This window comes from Telmatherina bonti (assembly GCF_933228915.1).
Source record: "Telmatherina bonti genome assembly, chromosome: 3".
Classification (NCBI taxonomy): domain Eukaryota; kingdom Metazoa; phylum Chordata; class Actinopteri; order Atheriniformes; family Telmatherinidae; genus Telmatherina; species Telmatherina bonti.
The window spans coordinates 10,957,940-10,971,205 of NC_136621.1; the positions used below are offsets into that span (position 1 = coordinate 10,957,940).

Here is a 13,266-nt window from a genome sequence, read left to right on the forward strand (position 1 = left end):
ATATATATATATATATATATATATATACATATATATACACATATATATATACACATATATATATACACATATATATACACATATATATATATATATACACACACATACACACATATATATGTATATATATATATATATATATATATATATATATATATATATACACATACACACATATATATATATATATATATATATATATATATATATATATATATATATATATATATATATATATATATATATATACATATACATATATATATATATATATATATATATATATATATATATATACATACAACGAATGCAGCAGGATGTCTCTCTTGGTAAACTCACCAGCCATCGTTGGGAAATAACTTTATCCCACGTTTTCCACCTGCCTGATGTATTTGTACATGCCCTTGTTAACCAGTAGAAGGTAACCAATCACCAAACCTTATTCCCCAGGACGTCACAAGGATTTCCAAGTAGAAAAAACTCTCTAAAACGATGCATTTTCGACGCCATGGAAACCGAACGGAGAGCGTGCTGGAACTCAAACTCAAACTCAAACTTGTGTTTAGGTGATAAAAAACGGTGCCGTTCACATGTCTGATGAGGATTCAACACGGTAACACTGTAGAAAGCTCAGAAAACTTGAAATACCATAATAGCACCTCTTTAAGTACCAGCAGGTGTAAATAAGGAGTATTATTTCAATAAGCCATGGGCTTCCTTCTTTTCCTTCTCAAACAAGGTATAATTTTACACAAATGTGCATCCTTGTTTTGTACTGTATATGTATTTGAGATAAATAAATTTAAAAAAAAAGTGTCAATATTGAGCAACACAGTACTGATGCAGTATCAATACAGTTTGGGGAATGTGCTGACACGTTTCACAAGACATCATCTACCAATCACTAATTTATACATGGAACAGTTTTTAAACTCACCATCAATATCAACATCAATTATGTTACAGAAGACACCTTTTTCTCCCTAAACTTGCCTGTCTCTCCCACTGGAAATACTTAACAAGGCCAGAGGTGCTGCTATTTTGGAGGGCCTGCCCTTCATAGGAGCTGATGTGTTTGCAAGACTTTCCAAGGTGGTGTCATGATTGCTTCTCTGCTAGGAGTTTCTCCACCTCATCAAGCTCATCTGCTCCTCCTGCGCTCCCTTGTATGATCTCTGCCTCTCTGTGTATAACTATTGTTATTTCCAAAGCTTTTTCCACCGTTTCACTTTTTTTTTTAGCATTAGTGATCACAGACAGAAACTGGTCTTACCTTGGCTTCTGTGTAGAGTTACAGTAACTGATTTTTTTTTTTCAACAGAGCTTTTCCACTGTAGGCTAACTAAAAAAATTAGCCGTTTCTACCATTTTATATAAAAAGTATCAGTAAATAATCTGGAATAAAGTAGCTGCTGAACTACTTGCCCCCTGTCTAACCAAACGCCAAATAAACTTTACTTTTGTGTGATGGTACGTCAGTGTAGAGTAACAGCAACTAAAAATTTTTGCAACTGAGCTTTTCCACTGTAGGCTAATTAGCATTGTATGTGGCAAGTAACAGTAAATAATCTGGTTTAAAAGGGTGGATAAAGTAGTTGCAGAAAGCCTGCAACCTCCACGTCAGTTTTAAGTCCCTCTCCATGAATAGTCTCCATCTAGTATACGCTCCACCGATGTAGACTCTTGTTATAATTTCATTTGACTTGTTTTCCTCCTCTTTGTGGGGCAAAAAGTATGGATGGTACTCCATTTTCACGGAAAACACCAACTTGTCTTTGCTTGTTTCACCTCCTCTTCCTCCTCCTCCCCTCTCTGAAAACACACGGGGATTATCAGCTAAAATGCACAAAGCTAACAAGATTTCCCCTTTTAACTATCCTATTCAAAGATGGCGCTACAATGTGTCAGCCTCCTGTTGTGTACGCCGACACAAATAATATTTATGAAATAACTCATTCTAAGCAACGACAACACTTTGGTTTGGATCATAGACTGTATATAAAAGATGGACGTTGCCTCCGTGACGTCACCCATTGGTTTCTGAAGAGCTGAATTGAAGCTCGGTGGGTGGTTCCTACCATCGCCATCTTGGCAGGGGCAAGCGTGTCGTTTCTCCCAGAAAATACAAATATGGGCAAAGAGGTAGAGCTGAGAGGGGGGCTGCGAGCGTCATGGTGGATGATTGATATTGAGCGAACTCCGTGCTTTCTGTAGCTAAGAGCTAATCGAGCTTACATGGAGATAACAGGAGCTAAGCAGCTAACAGAGGTAAGTGGGCTAAAGCTAAGTCACGTTGTTAACCGGCTAAAAACTGCGGTTGTTCTACGTTCTTCTGACTTGACGCGGGAGATCGGGTACCTGCCAATCAAAGGACACACCCCTAAATATGCCGAACTTTGAGATTAAATTGACTCCCCCCACGGTTGTCATGAAGGTAAACCTGACCTATTAAACCTAAAATGCATTTTTCAACCAGGCTGTAAACTTGTTTATTTCTGCTGTGAAGTTGGCCTTTTTAACAAGGGAGTCCATGGGGATTTGCTCTATTTTGCAGCCAGCCCCTAGCGGATGAAGGGGGAACAACAGTTTTATGCACTTCAGCACAGGCTTCTCTTTTAACCACCGGAGGCTCCGTCCATCTTTCATATACGGTCTATGGTTTGGATGCGGCTGTGATTAGACTTTGGTAATGTAAGTATTTATGACAGCAATACTTGTTTTTTGGAAAAAAAAAAAAAAAAAAGCGTTACACAGTGAACTTTTAAAGGTAAGCAGGACACATAACTTTTGTTTGGATGAGTTCATTGTCCCACACTCCTGCCCAATAGGTGGCGGTAATGTCCATACTGGCGCAAAGTCGTCTTGCACCAATATGTCTGAAAGAAGAAGAATGAGGGCAGCCCGTTCTGTACCTACGTGACAAAGAATGACGCATGCTAGCCTGTAGCGATAGCTTGAAACATTAGCAGTAATATGTCTCAGGCACAAAGTCTGAGTTATGCATCCATCAGTTGAACGTCCATATAAAAAACAGTTTGCTGAGACTGTCGCTAACCGGATATTTGCTCAACTTCGCTCGCCAGTGCGTCACCAACGCAGCGGAGAGGGTTGCTTCTGTTCACGTGAAGAAGCCATTTTGGCCCAGCTCGTGATGTCCTGCTTTTTTTTTTTAATAACAGCGCGGCAAAGTTGATAGTCGATTTTTAAAATCAAGAGAAACTTTTAACTTTTATACCAAGATGTCGGCGGATGACTTTCAGAACAAATATGCCTCCGTCATGGAGAGCATGCTGAAGAGCGCGATCGCAGAAACCACGAAACTTTTCGAAACTATGGTTGATGAGCTGAAGGCAGAAATATCCCAAATCAAAAAGGAGAACGAGGACCTCAAATCAAGATGTATACAGTATGAAACTACTAAAAGCCAACTCCTTAAACAGACCAGAGATAGAAGTCATGATCTGGAGCAGAACGACGCTTCTCAGAAATGCGACACAGCCGTGCAATGTGGTGAGTAATGCTTCCTGTTAGCCACCATAAACCATATAACATTGATCGAGACAGATATATATTGAATTCTCAATTTTGATTACACTTCTTTGTACATTATGACATGTACAGTGTGTTATCTGGCGCCCTTATACGTCCGTTTATGTAATCAGTCCGCTGGCCTAGTCTTATCTAGAGCGTGGGATCCAGATTGTGAGGGAAACCATACTGTAGCACATGGGTGAAAAGATCGGGTGAGAAATAACTGGATTCAATGGCAGTGTTGGTACGTTTATGATTGTTTGTGATATGATTTTATCAAAAAATAACACGGAACAGCTACTTATAATATCCCATTATAAAGATGTTTGTTGCAGTTCGTTACACAGCATGACAGGAGTTACACATCTTGCAGAGATGCTCCAAGAGTGCATGGGTTGTTGACAGGGCCGGATTAAAAGTGCACAGGCCCCTGGGCCCAGAGTGTTCCAGGGGCCCTGTAAAAATAGTGAAGAATACACTGTGAAACAACATTTCTAACATCTCTCTGCCAGTGGTACCAGTAACAATACACTAGACACTGTGGTGTAACTATCTGGCTTTTATATACATTTTGTTTAATTTCCAAACTGCTGGTGTTTGCCCTACGTGGGCCCCTAATTGGGCCTTGGTTGATGAATCAAAGCATGTGGTTGCAGTTGATTTTTTTTTTTTTAATGAATGGTCTTGTTAGAATTGTTTATTTTAACTTTATTATAAGACATATATTTGTACATTGCACCATGAAGAGGTCCGGTTTGTACTTGTGTGGCAAGGATGGTTATACTGTGTTTGAAACTAATGGTCTTATTTAGTATGGTTTCATTCTCAACTTGGTTCTCAATTTGGCCACATTGCTTTTTACCACATTACCACATAAGTTCTTCCACACTGGTTTTTTTTTTGTTGTTGTTGTTGTTGTTGTTGGGTTTTTTTTTTCTTTTTTTTTTTTTTTTTTAATCTCAGAGGTTATATAAACAGACAGCTGCTAGAGGCTGATGAAGTACAACAGTAGATGGAATTGAGCTTCTGTATTTAAATGATTTTGTTGCATCTAGATGTGGTTTAGCTATTATTGCTCGTCAATTTTTATTTTGTAAAGTCTATAAAAAGAAAGGTTTTGCCATCTTCTCAGTGAGGCAAGTAGCTATTGGCTGTCTTAAAAGTCACTCAAATATTACATTACCCAATTTACAAAGTTGGCTATTCATATTTAATTGTAGTTGTTGCTGTATGAGCTAAAAATGAAGTTGAGAAAGAAAGTGAGTAAAAAAAAAAAAGAAACAAACTCAATGCATTTATTTTATTATAATTTTTCTTTTCTTCGGGAACAATCAGTGGTGACCCCCATGACATCACTTGTATTTTACTGGTACAAGAGCTGACTTGAATCTTGGTGGGTGGTTGCTATTATCGCCATCTTGGCAGCGTCATCATAAACTGTATATAAAAGATAGATGGAACCTATGTGACGTCACCTGTAGGTTTCTGAAGAGCTAAATTGAAGCTCAGTGGGAGATTCATGCGTGTCGTTTTTCCCGTAAAATACAATAATGAGCAAAGAGATGGAGCAAAGCGGGGTGCTCTAACCATGTTGTGGATGATTGACATCTTACGATATGCGACCTGCCTGTAGCTAAGAGCTAACCGAGCTACCCCGCAGGTAAGCGGGCTAAAGCTAAGTCAGACTGTTAAGTGGCTTAAAACAGCTGTTGTTTCACATTATTTCTTCTTGCAGCAGGAGATCAGGTACCTGTCAAAAGGACACACCCTTAAATATGATGTCCTCTACTGTTTGATTTTGTGTTTGTGTTGTTCTCACTCATATGTAAGTTGCTTTTGGATAAAAGCGTCTGCTAAATGACTGTAGAATAGAATTAACGGGCAGTGTCATTGAAAAACAAATTTAATATAACTTATTTTTTGGTCCTATGGCGTTTACAACAACGAAGATATCAAATACAGAAAATACATTTTACTGTTTCTGTTATTAGCCTACTTGTTAAACGTTACAGCAGAGAGGAATTTTCAAGTACTAAAACATGTAACAACATTAAACCTCTGGCTACCAGTTGCACTAATGAATTTATCTGTAGATTTTGGCCATAGGTGTTTAAGCGACACAGTGAGTGAAAATACTGTAAAAACATTTATGCACCCATCAGATGCCCTTTAACGTTAAGTTACATTTTCCTTACTCAAATTATTTATTTGCCATGAAGTAATGTTATACGAGCCGTCATAAAAACCAGACATTTTACTCAGACATCAAAACATGTCGTCTCTTATAGAGTTGCAAATAAAATATATAGTAGTCACAATAGTCTGAGACTAACTACTAAGCGTTTACATTGCTCCGCTGAAACTGCGGCTCAACGTGCAGCTGACTGGGTGATGAAAGGTCATTATGTACGCACAAATAAATAGAATTTTTCATTTCATTTCATACTTCACCGCCCAACATCCATGCGACTTAAGTTGCCATAATTAAGTCAGTTAACCACTAGTGGACAGTTCTGAGTTTAGAATTAATGTCTCTGTTTTGACACTGGTTGGTAGCAGTAATGCACTGCTTTGAAGTTGTTTAAAACTGTCTGAAAACACTAGAAGTATAAAAGTAGAACCACAAAGCTTTTCCCCGTGTCTACCTTGGCAAATTTTTATGGATCAGTCTTGAGGTTTGCCATCAAATTGACATTCACCATGGTGTTCTTGTTTTTTTAAAAAACTTGGTGAACCCAGTGTTTTTCTTTTGTCAAACAGGATTAACAGCAAAGTTTCTGTCAGCTCGAGCAAAATCTACCAACTCTTCATCCTTGATGCTTTATCTGTCACGTACTGATTTGAAAATACCAAAATTCCCTCTAATAACATAACCAATCACATTTTTTTGGGACAACCGATCTGAGAGAGCGATGCTTCTGTTTGTTGCGTCTTGTGTTGGGTTTCACCTGGGTGGTGATGAGTTTAGCTGACGTTTGTTGCACTCCACCTGTGTCAAGCCCATAAGACCGATTAAAAAAAGAAAAACTGTGCTGCACAGCTAGAGAAAAATTCTAAAGATTTATGCCTTTCTGATGAAATACTGGACTGAGAATATCTTGGCCAAAAAAAGTAATCAGAAGGAGCGTCCATCAAACTCACCCCTTGTGTTCAGGCTGAACATTAAAGCTTACTTGAAGCAGCTCTGATGGTGTACCCACATTGTAAAGTCTGGCTCAACAATGCATCCAATGCAGAAATTTAATCTGGAGCCCTCATAGGCCTGATCTGAAAGATAAACTGTTTCCAAAAAAATATGTCCTTCTGACAGGAACCATGCTTAAAGGGTCTCTATTATGCTATTTCTAGTTTTCTGAGCTTTCTAAAATGTTCTAGTGTTGAATACTCATCAGACGTATTTTTTATTTTTTTATCACCTGAACGCTTGATTGATTTTTTTTCTGCGCACTCTACGTTTGGTTTCCATGGCAACAAACTATTGGTTTGAGAGAGGTTTTTTTTCTACTTCAAAATTTTGGTGACATCCCGGGGGAGGGACTCAGCGATTGGTCATCTTCTCTAGGTTGTGCATGTTCACAAGAAGAAAGCCACGCCCACCTTCACTGCTGATTATATAAGTACACCGAGCAGTTGACCTATCAGATGCAGCCCGCAGGCAAGGCATAGGGCAGAGCTTTCTCTGTTCGCTTGTTTCTGCCTGAGGCGTATCTGAGAGGATCTATATAAAATGAATGGAGGGGTTTGTGTAAAAATGCTTGATTATTTCTTGCCCTTCTGGATTTGCATATTAAAATAAATTGGTCTGAAATGTGCATAATAGTCACTTTAAATGCCATTTTGTTGGTTCAGATGCTGTTGATGGAGACACCATCCTTTTTTTTCTGTTTTACTCAGGTTATGTTGTTGTATAAGAGGTCTGAAAACAAAGTTATTGATGAGTTTCCCTGCTGTATTAAGTTCAGAGAAAGCCGGAAGTTTGAGGAAAAATAAAATGTGATTTGAACTAAGAAAAGCGCAGCTTAAGACCTGTATCTAATGTCTAAGGTCGTACCCTCTTTTCTGTATGCATTTTGTCCATTTGATAGATATAAACCAATTGAAGTTAAGGACATTTGAAAAATGAACCTAACCTCCCTTTCTAATTTGGTTTTAACTTTTCAGACCTTGGACCTTGCCGCACAGTTCTGGTAGAGCAGTGTCCACCACTGGGGCTGTCTGAACTGCGAAGCCAAGGGCAACAATATGATAATGTGAGGATGAACTACAGTCTACTGGAGCACAACTATGTCAGTAAAGGAGAGCCTAATTCTAAGACTGCTTTGGTAGCTGTCAAGCAGGAGGTATGTGAGTTTTGGCAACAAAATGAAAACATTTCCCTGTTTGTCTCCTCAAAACTAAATATTTTGTTGTCTTCCTACAGGAATGGTGCAGTGACTCTTCTCTACAGTGTGTCGTGAAGCAAGAGGAAATTGAATCTTCTGTGGCATCTGGACAAGTCATGAGTTGTGATCAAGGTTAAGAATTTTTCTTAAGATCTTATACATCTGCCAAAACCACTTTTTTTTTTTTACAGTATTTTAACATTTTTAGCAGTTCTCATGTTTCATTTGATGTTTCGTTTTTATGCCCAGGTTCAAAAGATCAGGAATGTTCATCAGAAGAAATTAAATCAACTCAAAGAAAGGAAGCCACCCAAGTGGTTTTAGGGCAGCCAACTCTGGGAATAGACAGGAGTTTAAAGCATGACCAGAACCAGTCCCATAACCCACAGAATTCTTTAGTCATCTCACTGAAAGATGCTTTTAAGAGTTACTTTAAGGAAGAGTGTGAAGTTGCTCAGAGGATGACAGAAACTGCAATGCAGGAAGAGCCAACATCTAAAACCCATTTAGACCCTCAGGAAAGTCATCCAGACAGCATAACATTGGTAAGTAAGCAAAGTGGAGATGATGTGCAATGTGCACAGAAAGCACTTGCAGAGTCGCAGCCAGTGGACAAAGAAGTGGCAAGTGAGGAATTAAAAGAAGTTGTCACCAAAACTGAAGTTTGTCCCAAGCCTAACTTGACAGCTCCACGTAGAAGAGGGCGGCCGCCAAAGAAAAAGAGAAAACAAAACATTTCACAATCTACTGAGGTTCCAAAAGGCCAGAAAAGCACAAATGACCCATTAGTAAAAGAGAAGGGGATTGAGTTGTTACCTGTAATGACTACAGAAAAAGTTTCTCCATCAAAGTCTTTAGAACAATCTTCACCTGAACCCACAGAAACTTTATTCAACACCACTCCATTAGTACATCGTAGTCAAGATCAAGTTTTGGAAGATGAGAGAAAAGTTGATTCATCTGTTTCAGTTGAATCTTTGAGTAGCCGTGGTTCCTCTGACAAGCAAACCCCCTCTGAATCTCAGCCGCTTTCAAAGGAAGAGAAAGAACATTCATATTCAACATTTAAAACCCATTTAGACCCTCAGGAAAGTCACCCAGACAGCTTAACATTAGTAAGTAAGCAAAATGGAGATGATTTGCAATGTGCACAGAAAGCACTTGCAGAGTCGCAGCCAGTGGACAAAGAAGTGGCAAGTGAGGAATTAAAAGAAGTTGTCACCCAAACCGAAGTCGGTCCCAAGCCTAACTTGACACCTCCACGTAGAAGAGGGCGGCCGCCAAAGAAAAAGAGAAAACAAAACATTTCACAATCTACTGAGGTTCCAAAAGGCCAGAAAAGCACAAATGACCCATTAGTAAAAGAGAAGGGGATTGAGTTGTTACCTGTAATGACTACAGAAAAAGTTTCTTCATCAAAGTCTTTAGAACAATCTTCACCTGAACCCACAGAAACTTTATTCAACACCACTCCATTGGTACATCGCAGTCAAGATCAAGTTTTGGAAGATAAGAAGAGAAAAGTTGATTCATCTGTTTCAGTTGAATCTTTGAGTAGCCGTGCTTCCTCTGACAAGCAAACCCCCTCTGAATCTCAGCTGCTTTTGAAGAAAGGGAAAGAAAATGCAACTGCGACTAAAACCTTTGGAGATTCAGCTGCATGTGAAACCCACAGTACCCAACAAGCAGGCTCGTCGCAAACATCATGCCAACTCAAAGAACCCTACAGCTCTGCAAGTCTTCAGGATGCAATGCTGCTAATTGAAGCCATGAATCGTTCAACCAGTAGGGTCTCTCAGCCACAAAGCACGAACCCCCAGACGCAAGGTGCTTCCGATGTGGGTACCTTAGGAATGGTGAATAAGAACCGGACATTACCACAGACAAATTCTGTTCAAACTCAGCTCACATCAACATCATTAAATAGCCCTTCTCCTATTACATATACCAGTTCAACAGGTGAAGTACAGACCAGTAATAGCATTCACAAACCAGACCAACAGAATATAATTAATCTTCCCAGCACTACTCCATCAATAAAGTCATCACCTGATGCAACTCAAACTGCTAAGCAGTTACTGCCAGGTCTTTTGTTGAGACTAAGAGCACCCAGTAAAACACCCCGCACAATCATTGTCGTGCCAAAGCCTGGCCAGCCACTTAATTTTCCTAATGCAGGACCACCTTTATCCCAGTCTCCTAATGTTGAAACCACAGCAGAAGGCTTGCTTTCAAGACCTACCGCTTTGTATTCACCTGTTGGAACACCTTCTGTTTACTCTGTTCCCCAGAAACAGAACAACATAACCTGCAATAAACTGTCTTCTGTCCTACCTGTACAGGCAACCACCAACCAAACAGATAAGCGTCCACAACAAGAAATATCCATAACTCCAAGACAAGTAAAAACTGAGACAATGAGGAAACCTGGGATTATCATTCTCAGAACTAAGTGTGACTCCAGTCTATCCGCTGCCCCTGCTTCATTAGACCCATCAATACAGGTGATTTCCACGCCTCAAAAGTTAAGTCCAACTCATTTAGATGAAACAACATTGTCTGAGAAAATAAGTGATAGAACTGAAAACCTCGACTACACCAAACCGGCAACACCTGTTTGTGAAACGAGTAACTCTCTGAAAGCAACCCGTGCAAATTCAGAAACTTCAAATGAGCTGCAACTAACATCTGCACCTTCAGTGTTGGCACCTGCTGCTGAGCCAAAACATTTTCCAGTGGTCAGACTAATTAGACTCCCTTTTCCAATATCGACACAAGAATCCATCTCAGTCTCAAGATTGTTTCCAGACAGATTTTCAGAAGGTAGCTCTCAAAAGCCTTTCAAATCAGCTGACATGTCAGTTTTAACCCCTGTAAAAACTGCTCATGTGCCAGATGAGCCAAAAGGGCCATCCATACTGGAGGAGACGCCTGCTGGCAGAGATGTGCAGCCAGAGCCAGTTGTGGAGATGTCGGATGCAGTCAACAACATGATGGACCTCTCACCTGTGCCTGGTACAGCTGCTGAAGTAACCTCAAATTTGAGTAAAGTTTTAAAGAATGAAGGGCAAAGAAATCAATCAAGTGGTCGCTTGCAGCTGACTCCCATCTCTACCAAGGATCCATCTTACCCTCAGTTACAGATGACCAAAACACAGTTCCTGGCGCAACTCTCTGTATCCCCAATAGTCCAAGAGGAAATGGTAAATAGCCTTTAAGTAAATGGGGATAAACTAATTGTCATTGTTTGTATTTCTACATACCTTTCTTAATTTATGTTTCTTCTTTATTTTTATTTCAGACCAATGCTTATAGCTCTGCAGATTCAAAAGAGACCGGAACCAGGGGTAAGAAATGCCAACAGAAGGCCTCCATTGTCACCCGACTGCGAAGTCACCTGAAAAATTGCCTGAAAGCTAGAACTACAGGAATGAAAATGGAGCCCAACCCCCAAAGCCCCAAGAAACCTAGATTGGAAAAGGATGATATAAATGATAAAAACAAAACTGAAACCATTTGCAATAGAAAACCAGATGAAATGGATAATAGTACCTCAACAAATCGGGTTGAGACCCACTCTTTAATTAGTCCTGGGGGATCTAGTAATTGTGAAAATGTGATCACAACTACGAGGAGGGTTGAGCAACCAGTTTCTGTCAGTTGCAGGTCTGAGTCACCGAGTGATTCTTCTGTTCAGAGTTTTGAGAAGCTCAGTTCAAGTGAAGCTGGTGTAGACCCAAACAGTACAGCATCCACACCTGTCAGACCTCAGCAGTCTACCGATGCAAGTCCTAACATGTCCAGTAACGCTGTTGGGTCCATTTTCAAAAAAGACAATTCGTTGAATCCGTACAGATCCATTAAACACCTGAGCATAGTTGGTGGTATCAGAAGCAAAACTGAGAGTGACACTTCACTGGGTGTCAGAGGACATCAAATGACAAGAACTAGTGTGAGTCCTGAGAGGAGTGGAGAGTCCACATCTGCTAATAAACCCAAACTAACTGAATGTCGCCCTGCTACTAAAGCACGTTTTAAAGTTGCAAATGCCACCAGATTGACTCAAGCAGCAAAAGCAAACAGGAGGGGTAAAATGAAAAGGTCAGGTAAATCAAAAAGGCAGAAAAAGTTGGGAGAGAACCAAGCCAACAACGGGGTTGTGAAAAAATGTAGAGCTCAAGTTTGGTATCCTCCTACGCTACCACCTAATGAGGTACCTTCAACAGAAAGAAGGAAACCACCACCTGTGGTGGTAGAGGACAAAATTCCTCCTATTCCTTTCAACCAAGCACCAATCGTATCACCCTTGCAGCCATTAGCTGTCATTGGTAAGCATCTATTGAGGAACCAGTGTGGCCAGTGCGGTCGGGTGTTCAGCAGCAATGCTGCTTTGGAAAGCCATGTCAGTCTGCATGCAGGTTACCGGCTTTATTCATGCTCACTCTGTGGAAAGTGTTTCCCAGACTCCAAGACCTTCAAACGGCACCATCGGGTGCACCGCAATGGTCGGATCCACATCTGTCGGCATTGCGGGAAAGGCTTTGTCTACCGATTTGGCCTCAGTAAACATCTGCAGATGGTCCACAGCAGAATAAAACCTTTCATCTGCCAGGTGTGCAACAAGGGGTTCTTCACTAAACGAGATGTTGAAGTGCATATACGGATCCACACTGGGGAGAAACCTTTCCAATGCCACCTTTGTGAAAAGAAATTCACTCGGAGAGTTGAGCTTAATGTACATTTGCGGTGGCATAATGGGGAGAAGAGGTACTGGTGTCCTTACTGTGGAAAAGGCTTCTTAGATTTAAATAACCTGAAGAGGCACAAATACACCCACACTGGGGAGAAACCACATTCCTGCCCCCGCTGTCCCAAGCGGTTCACACAAGGCGCCCACCTGAAAAAGCATCTCAGAAATGTGCATAAAGAAAATTAAAAAGGTGGACGTTAACGAGGCCACAAAGTTCTGCTGAGAATTGTGGTGAGTTGAATGAGAAACGTTTTAATTAATGATCAATGTTTTTATGATTACAATGTTTTTGTTTTCCTAACTGTTTATGTGAGAGGTAAAAGGCTGAGTTTGGCTGTTTTACTGTCTTTTTTTCATTAAGAAATGCTGTCATGTTTGTGGGAAGAGTAGTCGTTGGCTCATCAGCATTTGTATATTAAAGAAAAAAAGGGGGGGGGGGGGGGGGGGTGTAGATTGTTTTATGGTAACAAAATGTTTGTTCTAAAATGATCTACATGTGATAACAGATGTTTACTTTGCCCACCTGCTACATGCGGCTGGTGGCGCGACAGTTTGACACTTAATACAGAATTCAGAGGCAAATATTTGAAATCTTTCTGAAGC

General features: G+C 40.2%; 1 protein-coding gene across 1 annotated transcript; it reads left to right on the plus strand.

Moving 5' to 3' along the window:
• Positions 1-3,006: 3,006 nt before the first annotated feature.
• On the plus strand, positions 3,007-13,058 carry LOC306754247 (uncharacterized protein). The gene is made up of 5 exons (XM_079238184.1): positions 3,007-3,510; positions 7,693-7,871; positions 7,952-8,045; positions 8,163-11,116; positions 11,215-13,058. Exons 1-5 carry the CDS (start codon positions 3,240-3,242, stop codon positions 12,847-12,849), a joined length of 5,133 nt encoding a protein of 1,710 aa, XP_079094310.1. The 5' UTR covers positions 3,007-3,239; the 3' UTR covers positions 12,850-13,058.
• Positions 13,059-13,266: the final 208 nt, after the last annotated feature.

What these genes read in the sequence shown, in the direction of transcription:
- LOC306754247 (XM_079238184.1), top strand. Translation starts at nt 3,240, where the DNA reads ATGTCGGCGGATGACTTTCAGAACAAATATGCCTCCGTCATGGAGAGC. An exon ending in TGGTAGCTGTCAAGCAGGAG is followed by an intron (nt 7,872 to 7,951) that starts GTATGTGAGTTT and finishes GTCTTCCTACAG; the next exon opens with GAATGGTGCAGTGACTCTTC. An exon ending in AGTCATGAGTTGTGATCAAG is followed by an intron (nt 8,046 to 8,162) that starts GTTAAGAATTTT and finishes TTTTATGCCCAG; the next exon opens with GTTCAAAAGATCAGGAATGT.